Here is a 21,707-nt window from a genome sequence, read left to right on the forward strand (position 1 = left end):
GTGAGTCTGGTGGTGGTGGAGATCCTGATCTCAAAGGATTTCTCATGGCAATTATCATTGCCCTTGTGATTCTGGTTGTCTGCATCCCACCACCATCGCGGAAGTATGTGGTTTATCGTTGCTACTGAAGGACTTGTCCAGTCTCTCTCCATTTCCAGTCCATTTCTCCATTTCCTTTTGAGTTCCTAATGGTGGTACCAAATAGATAGCTTTTGTAAGAGGTTGTTCATTGCTTTGTTTTTCCTCAGTTTTCTTTTTGTTTCCCACTGATGTCGTCTGGGTTGTACCATTCTATCAAGTATCATTTTCATATTCAACTGCTGAGATATTAGTGATAACTGATAACAAGCATCAATTTGCTGCTGCAATTGAAATTCCCAACCTAAACACATTGAAGATATTGTCCACCTTGGATCACGGGTCCGCACGGATTTGTTCTTCATAAGCCATTGACATTGATTCTTAGGCCTATGAAAATGTGTCTACAATAGTACAATGTGATAAGAGACGGATTTTGCTTATAAACTACTCAGTTGAGTTATGTTAAACTGATGTGAGATTTTTAGTTTTGATAACAAACTATCACTTGTAGTGTCTGGGTAATAGTTGGTTTTGCAACGCCCTTGTTGATGATCCTTTACTCCGACAACATCCAGGGTTCCCCGAACAATATGATATCTCACACCAGGTAAATCCTTAACCCTTCCCCTCTTACTAAGACTACAGAATGTTCTTGTGAATTATGGTCAATGCCAAGTATATAAACAGTGATTTCAAATCTAGAAGTTAATCGTACTCTGGCAAAGCACTATAAGACATCAAAGTCTCCAAATGAAGTCGGTCATGCAGAACTCTTCACTGGCCAGACTAACTAGGGTTAATCATCTTCTGAAAATAGGGTTTTTTTGGTAAGAAAACAAGCAACAATAATGTGATGTTTCTATTGCAACATATTTGGGGAAGAACTGAGGGAGTAGGGATTTGATGGCAAGTAATGATTAAAACTCTTTGGTGAAACATTGCCATCTGAAGGTGATGTTCAACCTGTGTGATGATAATATGGTTTACTCAATTTGATTTTGTTAAATTATTTGTATAATGTTGCTTACTACATAATTGTCATCAACTTAATTATTAATGCATCATCATTCACACCATTGACTTGTCAATTGGAAAAAAATAATAATAACCAAAGGAGTGCATTAAAGTCTTAATCACTGTCGAATCATTTGGACTATAGTCTAGTGGTGAATCTATCTGGGGTCAAACTGTATAGATTCGGAAGCTCCTGAAATCGATTCTCACTGGGAATAATATTTCTGTGTTCGAGGGCCTGATGGCTCGAGTTTGGGCACATATCGGATGTGCAAAGGACAAATTTGTATGGTATCGTTCTCAATTATAAAAGATTTTGATTACTTGTTCTAAATTTTCTACAAAGAAAACTTTTATGTATCTCATACCATTCAAAAGACTATTTTACCAACTCCTCGGAATTTATTGAGAGAAGCCAGAATGCAGACACCAGACGCCAACAGGTTTTCAAGTTAGAAGAGTTCCAAGTCCAACTTTTCTAAGACCTAGTTTGTGCCAATTCCTTTCTCCTCTTATAGATCAGCCCCTCCACTCTGCTTGTTTCCAAAGAAGCAGAAAGGAGACCAAGATTTTCTGATGGGAACAGTTTGTTGTGAGACTGATGATGGTGGAGATTCTGATCTCAAGGGACTTTTCATGGCAATGATCATTGCCCTTGTGCTTCTGATTCTCTGCATCCCATCAAAGCGGCCGCGAAAGTGTTATGTGATTTATCGTTGCCAATGAAGGACTTGTCCAGGATCTCTCCATGTCCAGTTCATCTCCTTCCTTTTGAGTTTCTAATGGTGGTATCAAATAGATCATAGCATTAAGTCGCATAGCATTTGTAAGAGGTTGTTCATTGCTTTGTTTTCCCTCAGTTTTCTTTTTGTTCCCCACTGATGTCTTCTGGGTTGTACCATCAATGGCTTATAAATCTACTAATTTCCCAAAATTAAATTTACAAAATTGGTTTTATCAAGCTTGTTGGAAGACAATACTGAGGACAAGAAAAATATTTGATTTTGTGTAAACCAAAATTATATATGCAATCTGATCCCTACAACATACTGTATTACAGAATTGTCTAACTTGGTATTCAAAATTTACAAGCCATGAGATCTTCTTCATCGCCTATCAATGGCCACCCATACCCATTTGCTGTTCTTGCATCGATGCATGTCAATGTATGGCACCCTAACTCTTCTTTCGGAACAAGTTTAGTGTTAATCTTCCACAAGCGATGAAGTGCAGCCTTGATTCTTTCTCTTCGTACTGCAAGACTCAAACCTTCCAGCGACTTTTCGTTTTTCATAGAACACAGAAGCTCCATTCCTTGTTCTTTCGACTCACCTCCAGCACACAACAAGATAATCCCATATACATATGTTGCTTCCTTGTGACCTTTCGCCGCTGCTTTCTTCAAATCCTCAAGCCACGATTCATGGCTCCCATCACCGAAATATTCAACCATTCCTAGGCTGTAAAAAAAGCCTCCGCATTGCCACTGCTCTTGCAGCTAGCGCTCGAAGAACGACGCCGCTCCTTCACTTGCATGCCATGCAATCATAGGAAGTTTTTCCATTGAAGCAAACTCGTATATGTAATCATTATCAACAGGTTCACGAAATTCTTTACAACTAAGTTTCACTTTATAAAGATCACTGACAGAACTCGATCCGACGCGAGCAAAGAGTTCCATTAGCAGATCATATATGATTCCGATACCAGATATTGAAGGAATTCTGGTCAATGACGATGAAGGAACTAGAAGAAGAAGAAGAAGAAGAAGAGGGGAATTTAAATTAGAAATTGAAGGAATTCTGGTCAATGACGATGAAGGAAAGTAGAAGAAGAAGAGGGGAATTGAAATTCGATGGAATCTGAAAGATTGAAGCGATTTTGAACGCGATATCTAAATCCAACTGGTATTCGGAGAATCCTTCAACTGATAACGGATAACGGATTACCATATCCAACTGGTATTCGAAGAATCCTTCAACTGATATTTAAGCGGGGTTTAACAGAGATTGAAAGATAATTTCTGCGGTTGTGCGAGGTATCAAGAAATCGTTCTTCTTTGACGTTCTTCATTCGCCTATTCGTTTTTCTCTCCTCGTCTTCTCGTTCTCTATTTCCTCCCATGGAGTCCCAGTTTCTGGAGAGAGTTCTGGATGGATGCGGCAACGATTTAGACCCTGTCATCGAAAGCCTGCTTGCGCTTTCTTTGGAGGAGAAATTGGGGGGTTTCGCTGCGGAATCAGATACATCTTCGGAGAAAGAAAAATTGAGTAGTTGTGGAGATCTGGCTGGGTGGGCGGACTTTCTTGTAAGGGAATTGCAGAGTGCGACAAGTATTGATGATGCCAGAGCCCGCGCGTCAAGTCTGCTGCAGATGCACGAAGAGTCAATCCGTCGACAAGAAGCGGCTCAAATCGAAGTGATGATCGGAGAGAATGCAATACTGAAACGCGCTATCGCCGTTCAGCTTCGACGGCAGAAAGAGTTTGCCGAGGATCGGAACAGGGAGGTCCGGGACTCGAAGAAATTATTGTCTCAGTATCAGGAGCAGTTGAGAACTCTCGAGGTAAGCAATTATGGCTTGACGATGCATTTTAGACAGGCCCAGAAAAACAACCCCATTATCGGTTCTTTGAATCCTGATGTATTCTGATTTCTGATAAAGAGATCAAGATCACCATTAGGGTTTTGCTTGTATTGATAGCATCATGTAGCTGCATTGACTTTGATTTTGTCCAGCTTCTTGCTTGCATTGTTTGCTTGAATTGCTTTCAGTTTGTGGTTTCCTAGTTGTGTGTGCGCATACACATAGTTGTATATATTTTATATGTGCGTTATGACGAAAATGTTAAGAATCACATTGTTTTTGTCCCATCTATCCCAAACGCTGAAATTGATCCACATGATCCATGTGCAGTCGTGACTCTGCACGTGATGAAATAATAGATTTTGAGACAAAATACAGAAGATCTAACCTAACTTGTCTCGATTGACCAGGACCTCTGATCCCAACATCTACACATGGGCACACTGCACACAATGGCCTACTTGATGTGTTGATAAACTACTTCAAACATTCTCTAGTGAAAAAATCACAGGAAGTTCTGGTAATACAATAGAATGATAGATAACTCAAATACATAACATGCAAGAATCATTTACACAAGAAACATGTATATAAACACTAATTTCTTTGATTGTGTTCATATATATACATCTGAAACTCCATAAACATGTATGAATGTATTAAAGTACACACACTAGTAATTACCATGCTAAATACAAGATCAGTAAACAGGAATGCATCATCATTGTCGCGTTCCTTAACCTTACCTCGGACTGATTTGACAAGGCCAAGGAGGATTTAAGGTATTAACAGCAGATATCTGAATGCGTAACACCTCGTGAATGGCGCCACGGTGAAGCACCCGAAGAATCTTATCTTCTTTGGCTAATGCAAGATCAGCAAGGGAGATGCAGCGAGAATGAGACTCATCCCGCAAACGGAAACCATAAAACCACCTGCCAAGCTTCCACCATTGAACTCGCACTTGCCTCTCTGAAATCTTGCATTCTAGGAGAGCTTCCATGACATACTCAACCTGCCAAAAACAATGTGCAAACATTTGAGAGCATATATCTGACAATATCTACATCGTTTTCAGGATCGCCATTTAACAATCAAAGCTAGCAAATCTATAATTATCAATTACCAAACGGATAGCAGCATACATACAAGAAGAGATTCACCTTGTAAAAAGAAGATGCAAGCCAATTTTAAATGTCCAACTGTTCAGATAGCTATGTTGTACTCATCAAGCAGTACAAAAGATTCCTAAATCTCGCTGTCAAAAGTGCTAAATTGTTTAAGAAACAGTGCTTCCGCCCACTAAGTCATTTCTTATCAATATCCAAACTAAAGCTCAAGATTTGCCAGGTTTATCTGCAAAACTATTTTTGATTTTAATCAAAATCACTGCCTTGTTCATAACCCACTCCACCCCAGCAGTACCATGAGCACTGTCATACCAATTCTATAATTTCCAAGCCCTCCCAATCCTATCAACTATCTAGGGTTATAGGCTTATAGCCATGAAGGCAATGACTAAAAACTGTTCTTAGTGCCCTGCAATGAAATCCATGTCACATGCTCTAATTCAAATAGAGAACTAAATGGTCATTTACAAAGCAACCAGGTTTAAGCTATAAACAAAAGATCCTGTAGAGCCTTACGGGCACATTGAGGCAGTTGATGCAGTAATGCAACCCAAGCAAGTTAAGCAACACACTCAGTCCGGGCTTAAAGAGTAAAACTTCAACATCTCTGAACCCAAACTGCATTTCCCACAAGTCTTCAATTGCCTTTAGAAAATCCCCAACCTCAAGGGACTCACATGGAGAACAACATCCTTCAACAAACTTAATGATCGCGCCAGCTCTGGCAGCCATCTCCTTATGCTTGTCCACATAAAACCCTCTCCAACCCTGCATTAATTAAATCAATTAATTTGAAATTGACACCAAGTTGAATCAACGAATTCGAGAAATTTACTAGGGTTTTGGCTTCTCGAACCGAAGACGATGCTTCAGACAAGAAGGGCCAGCGCGATCGGCTCAGTGACTCCCATATGAAATCCGATCCACATATCTCGCTCCAAAATCGAGAGCAACTACCCAACGCACATAGTTCCGGCACCTGTCAAGAAATCGAATCATATGATTACGAGACGAGAAAGGGAACATTCAGGGTCGATGATGATGACGAAGAAGAAGGCTGAAAACCGATGAACCTGAAGAAATGAAGCGATTTTCAAGGCGATATCATCAGGCAGTGAACTTTCTATACAGTGCAAATTCTTCATAATTTTGCAGAGCTACAAAATCATGGAGCTTTGGATACGAACGATCGATGCTTGCGGTGTTCTGTTTCTTCGTTTCAGGTGGACTTTGAGAGGGCGCAGGAGGCATTAGAATGGTTTGGGATGCAGGAGATTGGGTGGCTTTTTGTAGGAGTCTATGAGCAGGTCAAACTTAAAGGGTCAAATATCATGAATCACTCTCGTCGCGACACGTCACGTTAATTTCTACATGGTGTGTGGCTGTAGTTGGCGTAAAAACCGCGGGAGTTCATGCCAAACTCCACTCTCTCACTCATGACGATTGATCAATCCTTATTCTATCCTTTTCCCTGTTTCTACTCTCATTATGCGAAAATTCTTCAGAGAAAATCTGTTTTTCTAGAACCCTAATATTGAATTTTAGTACATAGAGAAATTATCACTGCTTATGGATCCGAACCCGGCTAATCTATTCATGACCAGGATAAAGTTTGGGTGAAACTATGTGGAGATCCAAACCGACTAATGTTAAAAGAGTATGCGGGTGCGGATAGGGATGAAATGCAACTCAAGAACTAATTGGTTCTTCCTAAAATGCATTTAGGCGCAGCAATTGACTAGACATTTAAGGGTTCGACAATCATAAGACATTGTAATATCATTTTTTCTTTTTCAAGAATCCAAAACATATCTAAAGTCCAAAACATGTCTAAAGATTCAAACTTCCATGTAGTCCAAAACATGTCTAAAGATTCAAACTTCCCTGTATTCATTTCTAATTCAGGGTCCCTACAATGGAACCCCTACAGTTTTCTGCAATTTTTTATACCACCGTCAGATGTGTTCAATAGCATGGGACCCATTCTTTTTTTTTCATGTTCTACAGAAAATTTATGTCTGGAAAATAATATCACCACCAAGAGCACTAAGCCAATTTTCAACATATATACTCCCTCCATCCCATAAAGATAGTCCTATTTTCTTTATTCGTCTGTCCCAAATTATAGTCTTGTTTCATTTTTTAGAATGTAATTAGTTCATTAGTTTCCTATAAGACCCCTATTTAATGTGTTTTGTTATCACAGTATTAATTAGGATCATCTAAGTATTAATTAGGGGTGTATTAAAAAATATATGAGTATAATTGAATGTTGTTACTATATTAATTAGATTTTCTTAATCAGTGTGAAAAAAAAGTAAGACTATCTTTACGAGACGGAGGGAGTAATAAACTTTTCTTTCTGGTGCAATGCATAGAATGTACGTTGGTCTTTCATGGTCAGGGCAGAAACGGTTGTTTGGTTTGAAAGAATGAGCAGAAGCTCAATTTTTTCATAAGAACTCTTCTGCTACAATAATCATTTATTCCCTTTTCCTTTCTATAGATAAATACCCTGTAATTGACAGCATTTAAATTCAATTTTCTCAGCAGTTGCTATTCTCATATGTCCTCCCTTTGTTTTTCAGATCTCATCCTTTCAACATCAGGATAGGGCACCTCTTGGCTAGGCCTTGCGCTTCTCTTAGCGGGAGGAGCTGAACAAACTGGCACTACTGAGCGAATATGAACTGCCGGTGCCATAGTATGCGCCACAGCCATGCCTCTCATCCCCTTTGTTTCTTGCAGCCAAGGTCTTGTGGAACATTTAGAACTGACAATTCTTGTTGGTGGAGCAGGTGTTGGAGAGATTGAACTCTCCGGTCTGAGACTACCAGAAGGGCTAGCACTGGCTGCTCTGACCATCACTGGAGGTGCAAATGAATTTGGCACAGAACTTCTTATTGCCCCCGGAGAACCAGTCTTATGGATACCCTGAGGCATAGATTTAGACTGCAAGTAATTCAATATATGCGGATTTGTTGACCTAAACTTTGCCACATCTGCATTTTGTCCTCTGGGTCTAAATTTGGCTTCCATGGGCTTAAGGGGGATCCGGTGACCCTGTTCAATTTCATTGCTTTCTGGGTGAACCAAAATCCTGGTGTTTGGAGCTGAGGAGACATTCTTTCTTTCGCCCTTAACTTCGATTAAAGAAGGCATGCATACATTTGATGGGAGATTGCTCTTCCCACAATCAGAATCTCCTTCACCATTAAGCAACTCTTTTTCCACTTGCGGCTTTTCTTCTGTTTCTCCTATGGTAACCCCTGAATCGTTTCTAACTGGAACAGGCATAGCGTAGTTTGAGAAGTACAGAGGTGAGCCAATTCCTGGAACATTGGGGACAGGTTCTTGCTCTTGTGCGAATAAGTACGGTCTGTAATCTGGCTGCGGTATAGACTGACAAAATGGGAAAATCTGAGGTCTGGAGGAAATGGAGGGTGCAGATGAAAGAGCCAATTGGTGGCTCAGCTGCCAGGAGGCCATATCCTGAGGAGAAATATGTAACATTGGCACTTCCGGCCAAAATCGAGAATATGCCCATTTTTGGGGTTCTGAAGAATGAAATGATCTGCCTCCTCGATACGGGACCGCGGGACCTGGACGACATTGCAATTGCCGGTCTCTTTGTCCCAAATTGTTTGCATCTTGAGGTTGTAGAGTACCAAGGTAACGAGCAACAATTACTTGTTCTTGTTCATCGTTGCCAGCATACTCTGTTGGTGTTGGAGAGGAAGAGGATGAAAAGCTCGATTTTGACACTGCACAATCAACGTAATATTTATCAATATCAGCAGATGAGACACAACATACATCGGCTGGTGAATTATTCTAAGAATGTTGATAAAACCAAATTTTGCCCCATATTTCATAGCATATTCAATCATTTCATGCTCAAAAAGACACCTTTTAATAATGTGTGATAAAAATCACCGTTTAATCTTAATTCAAGTAGCTCTAAGCTCATTGATATCATGCTACAGGCAGGAGTCGTGTTGTGATTATTGTCTTCAGACAGAACACTCTACAGAGTAACAAAAGAATACATACATATTTTCAAGGCAGACCAAGCAGACATTGCTGCATTTTTCTGCGCTTGCTTTTTGGTTTTAGCTGGTTCTCCTGTAAAATTCATTCCAGCAAGTTCCACCGTACAAGAGTAAACAGGAACATGGCCCGGTCCTGATCGCACAGTAGTATAAACTGGAAGCTTCAACCCGGCTCTGTGAGCAGTCTCTTGAAGCAAATTCTTGTAAACTCCAGTTTCGTCCTGTGTGGCAAGAACATCAAAATGTGCAAAGCATGGCCAACCAAAGATGGAATGAAGAATCCCAACAAAATAATTCTAAAAGCACTTGAGAATCACACTGCTAGAAGAAGACACAAGATTCGAGTGTACAATTTCAGTACATTTTAGTACACAACTAAATCTTTAGATAAAATAAGAGAGCCTAGGAAATTGAATGCTAATTGTATTATATTCTCATTGTTTTGGCCTCTTTTGTTCAGTATCTTTCCAATCTTATCAAGTGACAGCATTTTACCTCCGAAGTAGTTTTTCATTGTCTCAACAAGTTATGATATTAATATTAGTTTCATGCCTTGGCGATTTACTTATTCTACCAGGTCAATACGAATCATGAACGGATGAAACATTGCTGCAGAACAGAGCACATGTTTCTACTTTCTAAGCTGGCTGTAAAATCCTCGATTTATTAAACTACTCAAACCATCATTTCAAAAGCATACATCTTTCTAAAGAGTAAAATCCAAAGCCCATTCACCTAAAATAGATTTGTCCTCTATAGTGATGGATTACCCAGTCATCGGTAGGTTTTTGACACGCTTTTGTGTTACAATATGAAATAGTGTGAATCTATTCCATATTCCAGGCTAAATTCCACAAAATTTACCAAGTACAAATACTTAAAATAATATCAAACAAGAAACAAGTAACTCGAGAAAAATAGGTGAATAAACGATTAACAGGATAAGGGAGTATATACCAAAACTCTTGCAGCCAGAACTTTAGAGGGACCTTTCTTGGAAAGAACATTAAGGGCAACCTCAGCTGCAGTATGCTCTGCTTGTCTGAGAGTAGTGCAGAAGTTAGGGCTTTCGAAAAATTCGCCATTGAAATTAACAGTGGATTTGAAGCGAGGGGCATGGTCTGGTCCCTCTCGTATAGAGGCGTATGACGGCAAGTTAAAGCAGCTTCTCTGAGCTAATTCTTGCAACTGGTTCTTATACATGCCTGTGAACCAGACAGCCGCAAGGGAATCTACAGAAACAAAGAAAAAAATTATATACATTTGAAGAAAGACAGAACCCTCAATTTAAGAAGAGCAATCACTTTCAGAATTCAGATGAAGCCTTCTATATCTTGAGATGGGATTCATGAGATAGGTATCGAGTTTAAACCAATCCACACAAAACCCTCAAAGACATCAACCAAACACCCAATGAATTGAACAGATACTGTATTTACAATTTACAAGCAAATCAAACAACTCGCTCAAAGATATCCATGAGAAGATGAGAATCCTCCTTAATGGCTTAATCAGATCAATCACCAGTCAATACTCAATACCCACACCAGATCAAGAAACCCATTTCAATGAAACCATTCGAACCCAATAACAAGAACCCATAAAGCAACAAAGCTTAAAAACCAAAACCCATCTGGGCAAACTTCAATTTAGAGCCATGCGTACCCAAACAAGCATTTACGAACTAACCTTAAGCCGACGTCATGTCACCGCAGAGATTTTGAATCCTCGAACGCCTGGGAAGCGGTGCTTCAGACGATCGACCCAACAAAAGCCAAATTTCCGGGGCCCCAAGATACACAAATATTTGAAATTACAGCAGCCAAGTTTTACTAATAGTATGAATTGGGGGAAAAAAGGAGCCCTTAGAGTAGCTTTAAACAACAGCCATTAATGTTGTATTAAGTTTGGGTGGTTTTGTTGATTTGCACCTACCGCACTTGTGTATTAGAAACACATCCAGTAATCTACTTCTTATGATGATGCCAAACATGTCAAAACATAAATGATTTGACTGTTTATTTCCCCAGAAATCAATCTACTAGGAAAAAAAAATGTTCTACACTCTTTGAAATGTAATAAAATATAGGGAGCAGATGAATTGGGTGTCTTTATATAAGAAAAAAAAAAGTCAAATAGAGAATTTTTCAAATCCCACCCCGAAAAAGATGGGACGGGAACTCATCCCTCCCCGTGTTGTGCTATGTAAACAATGTATTAAAACCCGAATGATCAGTGTCAAAATCGATAGTTATGATGAGGATGGGACAGGATGGGATGGGGTGGAACAGAAACGATCTCAAGTTAATAGGTATCGTTAACGATCTCAAGTTAATAGGTATCGTTAACGAGAGTCTTTATATAAAGAAATAAGTTAATCGGTGCCATCAACGAGTGTCTAAAGACACTCATTCAAAGATCGTTAGAATTCACCACGTATGCAAACATGTTAATGCATTATAATTGTTCAAATTCAAATTTCAAACTAAAATTTTGTGCATAATTCAGTGTTCTAAGACTATTGAATAACTTATTCATTATTACCATGATGCACTGAGTAAATAAATTATTGTGGATGATATTCTCGGCATTCAAGAATTATCCGTTATGAGGTACCTAATAGTGGGGAAAGGAGAAATGAATATGAATGTGATATGAATATAAATATTATGAGATAAAATCATGAGGGGTAGGAAAACTCGTAGAGTTATCTCAGAGAGGACAATTTCTGAATATCAAAAATAACATCCACAGTTATGTATAGTTATGTTTTAACTAAGAAAGTGTCGACCATTATAGTAAGAAAATAAGATTGTTTTGAGAAATGAGAAATATTGTATAACAAGCATAGACATTAAACCTGTAATTGATTAGTCTTTAAACTCCTTTTATTTTTCTTTATTACCTACAACTTAACGAAAGAGTTCAATTTAAAGGTTTTTTTTTTTTTTTTTTTCCTTTTCCTTTCTTGTTCTTTTGAGGCAAAAGGGGGTATTTTTAAAATTATAAATCCAAACTACTATCAATTTAAATTCTAAGAAATACGGGGGCTCTGGAAGATATATTAATAACCTCTAAGGACTAATTTGATATATCAAATAAAATTCTGATACACCATATTCACGCCTCGTTTTTGGGATTCTACCTTGATAAGAGCATAAAAAATGAAGCAAACTGACCAGGAAATCCCACTTCCAGGCAAGATTTTCTTTCACTTTCTTTTTTCTTTTCCACTATAATTTCCTTCGATAACAACAATCCCGTTTTGATTTCTCTTAAAAGTCACTAGAAGAAGAAAAAATGTCTCCTTGTTTCTCTTTCAATTGGTTGACTCTTCATTCAAAGAAGGGCCAAGTCTATAAAGCTCAAATCTTTTCACAATGTATCAATCAAGGTCAGCTAACCTCAATCCCTGATGCTTTATCATTTGATCGATTTGAGTTTTCAAAGTCGTGTGGGTTTAGAAGGCATAGATTTAGCCCCATTAGAGCTCCAGCAACAACTGTGGATGAAACAACTTCGTCTTCGTTTAGGAACAAAAACCAAAAGATATCAACATTGTTGTGGTGGGTTCAACTGGGTGTATTGGGAAATTTGTGGTTAGAGAGTTAGTGAACAGAGGATTCAAGGTTATTGCAATGCTAGGAAGAGGAGTGGAACTAGAGGAAGAAGTAGCAAGGAAGAGACGTTGAATCAATTGAAAGGGGGCCAATGTTTGTTTCTCTCATGTTTTACTGATTTGGGGAAATGGGAGAAATCACTGGAGAGTTTGGGGATTCCAATTGATGTTGTCGTCTCATGCCTTGCTAGTCAAAATGGCGGTGTGAAAGATTCCTGGAAAATTGATTATGAGGCAACCAAGCATAGTTCTTGTTGCTGGTAGAAATTCTGGCACATCGCATTTTTGTGTTGCTCTCTGCAATATGTGTGCAGAAACCGCTCCTTGAATTTCAGCGTGCAAAGCTGAGATTTGAAGCTGAATTGATGGAAGAAGCCAATAAGGATATAGGGTTTACTTGTAGCATAGTAAGGTCAACTGTATGCTTCAAAAGTTTAGGCCTTAGGGGGTCCGGTTGAGTTGATGAAGGATGGGAAGCCTTGTGTAATGTTTGGAGAAGGAAATTTTTGAACTTGTAAGTTGTAAGCGTATTAGTAGCAGGATTTGGCATCATTTATTGCTGATTGTGTATTGAGCAAAGATAAGATTAACCGGACATTGCCAATTGGTGGACCTGGGCTGGGAAGGCATCGACAACAATGGAGCATGGGGAGATGCTGTTTAGACTCTGGGGAAGGAGTCCAAGTTCTTGAAAGTCCCGATTGGGATAATGGATTTTCCATTAGGGGTTCTTGATTCATTTGTTAAGGTTTTTCCAACAAGGGAAGATGCAGCCGAGAGTGCTGCTGAGAGTGCTGGTTTTGGATCCTGAGACTGGTGAGTATAGTTTTAGCATCGTTTGTGAGCTAAATACTTCAGTAAACATTTCCACTTCTCAATATGTCAAATTTAAGGTTCTGGGGAAGGCTTGATAATTTTCATTGATGATCTTATTTTCCATGACATTGTTAGTCGCTCTTGTTGTAGATATTCTTTTCTGCACAAATCATAAAAATCTTTGCTGTATAAATCGTGCCCATAGGTTGCCAAATGCTTGTGTATTTTTGGTAAAATGCATGGTTGATCGGATGAAAACAATGCGCCTTCAGACTTCAATTAGCGTTTCCTTTCGTTGACGGTAGACGCTTATGACCTCCCCTCTATGCCCTGCGGTAAGGATTCCTCTGACATTACGACCTAAATTCTACGAGAGAGAGATATATATATATATCAGATCCATCTGTATAGACATCATCATCTACATCTTTTGAAGAAGCTTGTAAAGTTTGGGAAGAGCCGTATGGGAAGGTGCGGCTGGATCACCTCCTTTTCAGAGAAAGGTAGTAGTTGTTGGGTATTTTGGTTTGGCCTCCCATAACCCAACAGATAAAGTACATTACATAATCCGTTTTCGGGATTGGCTCACACAATCCATTGAAAACTGAAAACCCAGCAACAGACATCATCACCCAACAACAATATATCACCATACAAAACTCCATCTGTTCCAACTACATAATACACAAATGATGATTCAATACATAAACAATCTGCACAAAATACATTAACATTTACAGAACAAGACCGCACAACACAATGACCTTCCAGATTACACACACACATTACATAATCACTGATTGACATGCTTGTGGCCCAGAAATCCATCTCTACTTCCCAATCTTTCTGTGAATGGAGAAAATAGAGAGGAAAATAAGCGCAACAAGCACAACAGCACCAAACAATGAAACCGCAACGGCACTCCCTATATGTCTGCAGAATTTGTCATAGACATTGCACACCTTGGTCCATCCAACATGACTGTTGCCCTTCAATCCAATATAAGCGACACCACCCGCGGTGCCCGTGGCCGAGGCTACCAACCCTAACGCCACCTGCTCACCATTGTAACTTGTAAGAACATTTGTGAACGTAATTCTTGCTAGAAATAACAGAAACAACTTGGTCTAGGAAGGACTTACCACATCCCCAAGGACAAATAAGAGGGAGAACAGGGTTTGATAATTTGGCTTTAATATGACTGAAATTGATGCAAGAGAGGTGATGATGCTATAAAATCCAACCACAGACAATGCTGCAACAAAGTATCTGCAGAACAATCAATCATGTGTTAAAAAACCAACCCGCGCTTACAATTCAGGTTAAGGGTCCTTGCATTTTTCTTTAGTTTTAATCATATAGGTCCAATCTGTTTACCAAATAGAAAAAAGTGTGTGGATCCTACACTAATAAACAAATTGAACATCCGTGATTAAAGCTGTAGGGATTTCTCTTTCACTTACAATTCAGACAACTAACATGGGATAATTATGATGGTTCAGTATATGAAACATTAATTAATAATTAATACGACTAGAAACAGATTGCTTTTCCTGATACAACTAAAAATACAGATGAGTTATGACCAACACAGATTGACAGAGATTTCTTGGAAAACCTTGGCCTTTGTAGTAGATGGATATGGATATCACGGATCATATAAAATTAAATTAAAAGTGATTGCCTGATGTCCAAAAATAAAAGTTACGCTCTATTAATCATCACTTTTTTTTGGTCACCGAGGATGACATCATACAAGTTTGTCATTTGAACATCCAAATATAGACCTAAACTCAGGCAGTCATGCTTGAGCGCATAGAAGTTTCTCACCTGACAACAAAGTAAGTTAGCCAAAGCTCAACGCTCATGGCCACAAGAGTATTGTTCCCATTGAAAATCGAAATGAGTACCTTTCGAGTCATCCTACTCAAACATCTTCGTGAAGGTTTGAATAATGATTGTTAAAGGACCGAAAAAGTCCGTATTAATCACGACTGGTAGCCGCCTCATGCGACAACTTCTTTATGTAATCACATCTACTTCTATTTAATCGATTATTTTTCAGCAATCAACATATACATATATACATATATATATATATATATACACACATACATGCAAACTATATGTGAAACTAAAAGCTTAGTTTGCATATTATGTGGTCAAGAAATTAACTTACATGAAGGCAGGGGAGTGTTTAAATTTGGCTGTGAGGCTAACTGTGACTCCAGGAACACCAGGCACAGAAGCCAACTCCGTTTGCTTGGCAGTGGACATGACAACGACTGAAACTAGTGCTGCCGCGAATAACAACACCCTAAGAGCCACATCCACCGTAAAGAGGTTCGCCCCGGTGGTGGCCGGAGGAGGAGGAGGTGGTGGTGCCTCAACGGCCTTGGATTCCAGGTCGGTCTTATCGGTCATGATTATTGGTTAATTTTGGTGCTCTTAGTAGGATAAAGAACTAGATAAGAGTAGTTGGTGAGGTGAATATACAGAGTTAGGCTAATCAATATGATGTTGTGGAGATATATACATATATATATACAATGTTGATTTAGCAGGTAAAACCAAATAGTCAAAGAAAAAGATAATTATTTTTTGAGTTGGAATTCCCTGCACGCCAAGAAAATTCAGAATTGAAAAACCAAGACATATCCAGAGAGATTATTCTTGTTGGTTCACACATATGTGTTCTCATCATGTGTGACTTGAATTTTTCAATATAGCTCTTGCAAGTCGTCGTCGTCATCATCATTCATCAATGAACCATTTAGTGGTGAATTTCTCTTAACTAAACCGTATAAACTTGAAAGGTACTGAGTTCCATTTTCACTAGGAACAATATATTTGTTTGTTGTCATGCGCTAGACTTTGGTCTAATTTACTATGTTGTCATGTGGAAATTTCAATGTGCGTAAATCTAACGATTTGAATGTTCAAAATACAAACTTGAGATGATTATCATTGAGATCTAAATGAATGAGTATCACACACTGTTAATATAATTTTGGGATTATTATCATTGAGATTCCTTACATTATTGTTCATAATTTGTTTGGATGCAAAGAAAGATTTGGTGTTTAGTTGGTTTAGACAATGATTGAGGAAAATATATATATATATATATATATTAGAAAACGCAAGTGGTGATTAGAAGGGGGACCAGGACATGAGTTGTCGCAGCTGTCACAAGTCGCGATTGCCCTAATATCTCTAAAATAATCAAATTGGATGCTCTAATATCTTATATTTAAATCTATCAAATGCCTTATATTTCTATCTACAACACCTACTTTGATTCTTATGAAAATTCTTCTCTCCAACAAAGACTCGAAGCTATTTTAATTTTTGTAGTCTATTTCCTTGATTTAGATTTCAATGGGATACTTCTAAAATTAAGTTTTTTTTTTTCTTGCTTCTCAGTTTTTTAAAGTCGGTAGACATTTGAGTTTGGGATGCATTATTAAAACCCTAAAAAAAATATTTTTAAAAAATTGAATAAACCCATCAAACCCGGGCAATAGTTACTCACGTAGAAACTAAGAACAAGATACGGTTAATCAAGAAAAATAAATACTAGAATCCATCGGATTGCAAGAGACTCTCTAAGATTTTTAGTATTTATATATTCAAAGAAAAAAGATAATGATTACTAGAACCGGTTACAACTCTAAAATAATGAAAAACACAAAAATATTAAATTACAAAAATATCCCTAAAATTAAAAGGTTCATTTGTGGATCTAAACAGTGGAATTTGCAAAAAAAATAAGATGGGCTAATAGATAGCTACTAGTATTGACAACTACTTTGGAATGAGTCGCTAAGCCAAGTTTCGCACAATTTTGACTAGTAGCATTTCAATCCTATTACATCAAATAGCTAGACATCTTTAATTACTTTACTTAAAACTAATATAATTAATTTGACACCGAAATCATATCACACTTGGCTAGATGCACTTTCATTGTATATGAAAGGGGATTGAGGGCTCGGCAATAAATTGTAGTCATATTTGGGCCACAATTTTTTTATAAAAAAAAAATCTGAAAAAAAAAATAGAAAATATGCTAATTTGGTTTTAAACAGTTCAAATTTGTTGTGAATTTTTTTTCTCAGACTAAAAAAAAACCCATTGAATTCACAATATTCTTGTACACTTTATATTTTAATGATTTTTTTAAAAAAAATTCATGGCCCCTCAACCCATATGAAAGTAATGTATCATCAACATCAAAAAGAAAGAATATGTTGTCTAGTGTTTGTAATTTTTCCAATCATGTTTTTGCTTTCTGGTTTATTTTAAATGTATAATAATATGGGCTTTTCGAAAGTAACATATGAACACAAGAACCATATCCCTTCCTTTTCTTCCTAATATTCATTTGATTACACACACACACACACACAGATATATATAATTAATTATACTTGACAATTAGGTGCCAAGCGCCAACTTTCCTGTGGGTGCTTATACCTAACAATATTAATCATGAAGTTTTGAAGTGATAAAGAAAACAACTGGAGATCCAGATCCTTGTTTGTAATTAATACAACCTTCAGGATTAATCTTGATCACATACACATCATAGGAAAAACAGATGGAGACCAACCTTATCCTTAATTTCATTGACCGTCTATATATATTTATATATAAAGTTATTAAGTTGTAGAAGTTCATAGAGAAGAATTTCTGTATATAACAATATTAGGGATATACTTTACACCACGATTTTGAATCCGAAGAGATTTCAGGGAATGGATAATTATTCGAATACAAACAATATTGTATATACGTCCAAGTTTTTGCTTCAATATGTCATCAACCAGGGTCACGATCAACATGTACAGAGACTCATAAATATCAAAGTTTTTGATGGATACTGATATTCCTAAAATAACCCTCATGAATTAATGAAGGCCACGTGGCGGAAAGAACGCCAGAAAGACTGTGGCTGAAGGTGAACCGAAGGGTGTACTTCGGTTCCTAGCCGAAGTATACACTTCGGTACTACAAGCAATGAGATGCTTCGGTTCAACCGAAGTGTCCATTTCAGTGGATGATGAAAGGGGCTACTTCGGTAAACAAGGTTCAGTTATAGAAGAGTCCTACTCCCCTTTGGAAAGGGATACGGATGGAATTTACCATCCGAGAAACCCTCTGGAAAACCAATGAGAGAGAGTCTGACTCCCACTACAACTCAAACACTTCAAACTCATATAAAAGGTGAACCTCTGCCCTCAAGTAAGCTATCTAACTCCTGCACTCTAAAATACTTACTGAGCAAGAGGCAACGCTCGAAGCAACGAGCCATCCTCCTAAGTTTAGTACTGTACTGACTTGAGCGTCGGAGAGGTTCTCCCGAGTACACCCTCGGGGCCCTACCGAAGCTTACGTTCGCTTCTTGTGCAGGAAGGAAGGAAGAGATCACGTACCCGCAAAAGAGAAGTTAGTTATTCCTGCTCAGTCTGACTTGGCTGATCCGTCTAATAGGGTAGACTTGTTTCAGACGTCATCAGATACGTTTTGTATATATATATATATATATATATATATTGTATATACGTTGAAGTTCTTGTGGCTTACTATTTTCTTAATGAAAGTTTCCAGGATTATTCAAAAAAAAAATAAATTTTGCTTCAATATGTCATCAACCACGGTCACGATCAACATGTACAGAGACTCATAAATATCAAAGTTTTTGATGGATACATTGTGTGTATATATGTGTGTGTACGTGTTTGTCTCTAATTTGAGTGTTTTCACATTAATCATGTTTAAACTTTTAAACTCTCTAGGTACTTCTAATGGGCATATATAGTCAAAACCTAATAGCACTAACTATGATTGCAGGGTTTGAAATATGTGGTTATCCAAATTAATTAAATTAATCTTAACCCAAAATTCTAGAAGTAGTGTCCTTTGGGGCATAAAATATTATCTTTAAAGAAAAAAAATATAGTTTATTTATGTGGATTTTGTTTCTGTTTTGGTTGTTCTTTCCATTCAAGAAATTGATTTGACCAAAATTTCCTAGAGTTTGTGTGTACAAAGGAGAGATATAGGAGGTGACTACGACTAGATTTTTAAATTTTACGTATAGTCGTTCTCACCTGCGGACGTTCGTAAATATGAATGTTTACGGACCCACTGTTTCAACCACATCAAAGATGCGTGTAAAGATATAAATGTGGCCCCCACTGTTTCAGCAACTTATTTCAATCATAAAATTGCGAATGAACGTCCGCATGTGAGAATAATTTTTTATATATGATTGTACATCAGGCCTCAAAAGAGGTAAAGCAAAGAACCAAACTAACCCAAAAGATGATAGTGGTTACAAAGGAGCTAAGGGGACACTTGCCCTCCTAAATTTTGAAATATTTTTACTATATATATGTTTTTTTAATTTTACTTGTTCTCTTAGTCATATAAAATAATATATAATTCAATTAAGATGACTTTAGTTTGACCATCACCCATCTACCCAAACGATCGCTTTCTCAATTTCTAGCTCCTAGCTCCTTCTCGTCCACGACAATTTAGCTCAGGTAATCGCAAATTAGTTACACTATTGCATCACTTAAGAATAGGTTTCAGTTATATTTACTACACAATATATTAACAAATCAACGACATAAAAATAATATAAAAAAGACGTTACCCTTGAACCTCTTAATACCCTCTAATCCTAAATCCTGGAGGGACTGCCCTGAAGATATGCAGGGGCCATAACTAGTAAAGGATCAGGTGGACACGTGCCCCACCTCAAACCACTATTTTAATTGTGTCCTTATTGGACTAAAATCTTGGCAACGCGATTGAATATATGTATGTGTGTGTATATACAATGAGTAGCGGAAAATATCAAATGTGAATCTACATGATGGTCAAATAATAATAGGCTTGAATAGGGTGGATCGATGGTGGTGTCACACGTCAATTGAGTTTATGTATATGTTTGCAGTGTGTTTGCACTGTATTTAGTTGCACCGCATCTTACAGCACCACAGTTTTTTGTGACACGCCAAACATTTTTTGTCAACAGAATTCACCTCACAGCACAACAGTTTTTTACCTCACCGCACTCCCAATCAGCTTACTATATGTTGAAGTGTCACATATAATCAAATTAGGTCAATTATTTTATTTCAGATTAATCTATAATGTAAACGTTAAATGATTTTATATTAATATTATTACTCATCTAATATAACCGTAATTTAGATACGTCAAACGCACCTCACAACACTGCATCATATTTTTAAAAGTGATGTGCCAAACAGTTTTTGCGCGTTCCAATTCATCTCACAGCACCACAGTTTTATAACTCACAACACTGCACAACACTTCACAGCAGTTGACAACACTCCCAAACAACACATATATATACACGTGTATATGCTCCACGTTGACATGCATGGGGATAGGGTGTGAAACAGATAAGAACGTAAACTTTGTACTGCTAATTTTGACCAGTCTTTTTGGCCGCAGAGAGTGAAGTCATGCCCACAAAAGTTTTGACTGACCAATCAATGTGAATACTGAATACAAAACTTGAAAATCCAGTCACGTACACATTACTCTTTTTTCTTAAAAAAAATCAATAAAAATAATATAGAAATTTGCCTTCTAAAAATCTTATATGCATTTAAATTCAAGCCGCTAAACCCGTCTACACATAAATTTCTTACTTAACGACAATACTGCTAGAGTACCACATCGATTGGACGATATTCAATCATGTGGTATATAAGTTTTTCAAATCTTTACCACACATAAGAGGTCTTTTTATGGACATAAGTACTATTTAGTTAGACCAAATTGTGTGGATTTGATGTATCCATGGGAATCAGATAACTCACAAACAAGGGCTCAAGATTTTCAACATGGTATCGGAGTTAGGTTACTACTTAATCTCGAAGAGATTGAAGCTACCCAAGTGGTTTGACGGACACATTACGCGCACATAGCGACGCTTCTTTCCAAGCAAGCGATTTGTTTGAATTCGAACGACAAATCTGGCTCCACTTGTGCATTCCCACCTAAGACTAGCTAGTATGTATATATATACACAATCTTTGACACTAATATATTAATCGTGTGGTCTACTAAAATGCTACTTTTACAAGATAATTGTGTATTTTTTATGTATGTATATCCCAAATCATTTGAGTATTTGACCAATAATTTGGTTAACATGGCAGCAACATATTGTGACCTCCAAGTGATGCTGCTTAATTAACGGAAAATCTCATTTATTTAGAATAATTAATTATTCTGTGATCTTGGCACACCACGTCATATGTAATATGATACAGCAGAACCAATGAACCGGTGTCAAATTCATAGACAATTGATGTATTTTTGAAATTTGAATTGTAAACTATTTATCTTTATCCATG

General features: G+C 37.5%; 5 protein-coding genes and 1 pseudogene across 6 annotated transcripts; 2 read left to right on the top strand and 4 right to left on the bottom strand.

The window, feature by feature from the left end:
* Nucleotides 1-2,015: 2,015 nt before the first annotated feature.
* Nucleotides 2,016-2,548, bottom strand: LOC120014257 (putative F-box protein At1g67623). Its single transcript, XM_038866172.1, has 2 exons — nt 2,185-2,548; nt 2,016-2,074 (listed from the first exon to the last, which is right to left on the bottom strand). The coding sequence occupies exons 1-2, from the start codon at nt 2,546-2,548 to the stop codon at nt 2,016-2,018; spliced, it is 423 nt and encodes a 140-aa protein (XP_038722100.1).
* A 669-nt stretch (nt 2,549-3,217) lies between these two features.
* On the top strand, nt 3,218-4,038 carry LOC120014258. Its single transcript, XM_038866173.1, has 2 exons — nt 3,218-3,661; nt 3,886-4,038. Exons 1-2 carry the CDS (start codon nt 3,218-3,220, stop codon nt 4,036-4,038), a joined length of 597 nt encoding a protein of 198 aa, XP_038722101.1.
* A 138-nt stretch (nt 4,039-4,176) lies between these two features.
* Nucleotides 4,177-6,083, bottom strand: LOC120014636 (F-box protein At5g52880-like). 2 transcript variants are annotated; one of them, XM_038866645.1, is made up of 4 exons: nt 5,886-6,083; nt 5,669-5,791; nt 5,329-5,580; nt 4,177-4,697 (listed from the first exon to the last, which is right to left on the bottom strand). In XM_038866645.1, exons 1-4 carry the CDS (start codon nt 5,955-5,957, stop codon nt 4,425-4,427), a joined length of 720 nt encoding a protein of 239 aa, XP_038722573.1. In that variant the 5' UTR covers nt 5,958-6,083; the 3' UTR covers nt 4,177-4,424. The 2 variants fall into 2 exon arrangements, with proteins under 2 accessions (XP_038722573.1, XP_038722571.1); XM_038866643.1 differs by having other exon boundaries at nt 5,648-5,791; nt 5,886-6,082.
* Nucleotides 6,084-7,155: 1,072 nt separating this feature from the next.
* Nucleotides 7,156-10,946, bottom strand: LOC120014382 (double-stranded RNA-binding protein 2-like). Its single transcript, XM_038866323.1, has 4 exons — nt 10,554-10,946; nt 9,822-10,096; nt 8,866-9,085; nt 7,156-8,576 (listed from the first exon to the last, which is right to left on the bottom strand). Exons 2-4 carry the CDS (start codon nt 10,065-10,067, stop codon nt 7,375-7,377), a joined length of 1,668 nt encoding a protein of 555 aa, XP_038722251.1. The 5' UTR covers nt 10,068-10,096; nt 10,554-10,946; the 3' UTR covers nt 7,156-7,374.
* Nucleotides 10,947-11,833: 887 nt separating this feature from the next.
* LOC120015764 lies at nt 11,834-14,210 on the top strand (annotated as a pseudogene).
* LOC120015765 (CASP-like protein 1D1) lies at nt 13,925-15,822 on the bottom strand. Its single transcript, XM_038868314.1, has 3 exons — nt 15,479-15,822; nt 14,442-14,568; nt 13,925-14,354 (listed from the first exon to the last, which is right to left on the bottom strand). The coding sequence occupies exons 1-3, from the start codon at nt 15,721-15,723 to the stop codon at nt 14,130-14,132; spliced, it is 597 nt and encodes a 198-aa protein (XP_038724242.1). The 5' UTR covers nt 15,724-15,822; the 3' UTR covers nt 13,925-14,129.
* Nucleotides 15,823-21,707: the final 5,885 nt, after the last annotated feature.

Source organism: Tripterygium wilfordii, chromosome 14 (assembly GCF_013401445.1).
Source record: "Tripterygium wilfordii isolate XIE 37 chromosome 14, ASM1340144v1, whole genome shotgun sequence".
NCBI lineage: Eukaryota > Viridiplantae > Streptophyta > Magnoliopsida > Celastrales > Celastraceae > Tripterygium > Tripterygium wilfordii.

What these genes read in the sequence shown, in the direction of transcription:
- LOC120014257 (XM_038866172.1), bottom strand. Translation starts at nt 2,548, where the DNA reads ATGGTTGAATATTTCGGTGATGGGAGCCATGAATCGTGGCTTGAGGAT. An exon ending in TGAAGAAGATCTCATGGCTT is followed by an intron (nt 2,075 to 2,184) that starts GTAAATTTTGAA and finishes TCTTGTCCTCAG; the next exon opens with TATTGTCTTCCAACAAGCTT.
- LOC120014258 (XM_038866173.1), top strand. Translation starts at nt 3,218, where the DNA reads ATGGAGTCCCAGTTTCTGGAGAGAGTTCTGGATGGATGCGGCAACGAT. An exon ending in AGCAGTTGAGAACTCTCGAG is followed by an intron (nt 3,662 to 3,885) that starts GTAAGCAATTAT and finishes GTGGTTTCCTAG; the next exon opens with TTGTGTGTGCGCATACACAT.
- LOC120014636 (XM_038866643.1), bottom strand. Translation starts at nt 5,957, where the DNA reads ATGAAGAATTTGCACTGTATAGAAAGTTCACTGCCTGATGATATCGCC. An exon ending in AAATCGCTTCATTTCTTCAG is followed by an intron (nt 5,792 to 5,885) that starts GTTCATCGGTTT and finishes ATTTCTTGACAG; the next exon opens with GTGCCGGAACTATGTGCGTT. An exon ending in TTCGAGAAGCCAAAACCCTA is followed by an intron (nt 5,581 to 5,647) that starts GTAAATTTCTCG and finishes TAATTAATGCAG; the next exon opens with GGTTGGAGAGGGTTTTATGT.
- LOC120014382 (XM_038866323.1), bottom strand. Translation starts at nt 10,067, where the DNA reads ATGTATAAGAACCAGTTGCAAGAATTAGCTCAGAGAAGCTGCTTTAAC. An exon ending in TTCTGGCTGCAAGAGTTTTG is followed by an intron (nt 9,086 to 9,821) that starts GTATATACTCCC and finishes CTTGCCACACAG; the next exon opens with GACGAAACTGGAGTTTACAA. An exon ending in TTGGTCTGCCTTGAAAATAT is followed by an intron (nt 8,577 to 8,865) that starts GTATGTATTCTT and finishes TTGATTGTGCAG; the next exon opens with TGTCAAAATCGAGCTTTTCA.
- LOC120015765 (XM_038868314.1), bottom strand. Translation starts at nt 15,723, where the DNA reads ATGACCGATAAGACCGACCTGGAATCCAAGGCCGTTGAGGCACCACCA. An exon ending in AAACACTCCCCTGCCTTCAT is followed by an intron (nt 14,569 to 15,478) that starts GTAAGTTAATTT and finishes ATTGTTCTGCAG; the next exon opens with ATACTTTGTTGCAGCATTGT. An exon ending in TATTTGTCCTTGGGGATGTG is followed by an intron (nt 14,355 to 14,441) that starts GTAAGTCCTTCC and finishes AATGGTGAGCAG; the next exon opens with GTGGCGTTAGGGTTGGTAGC.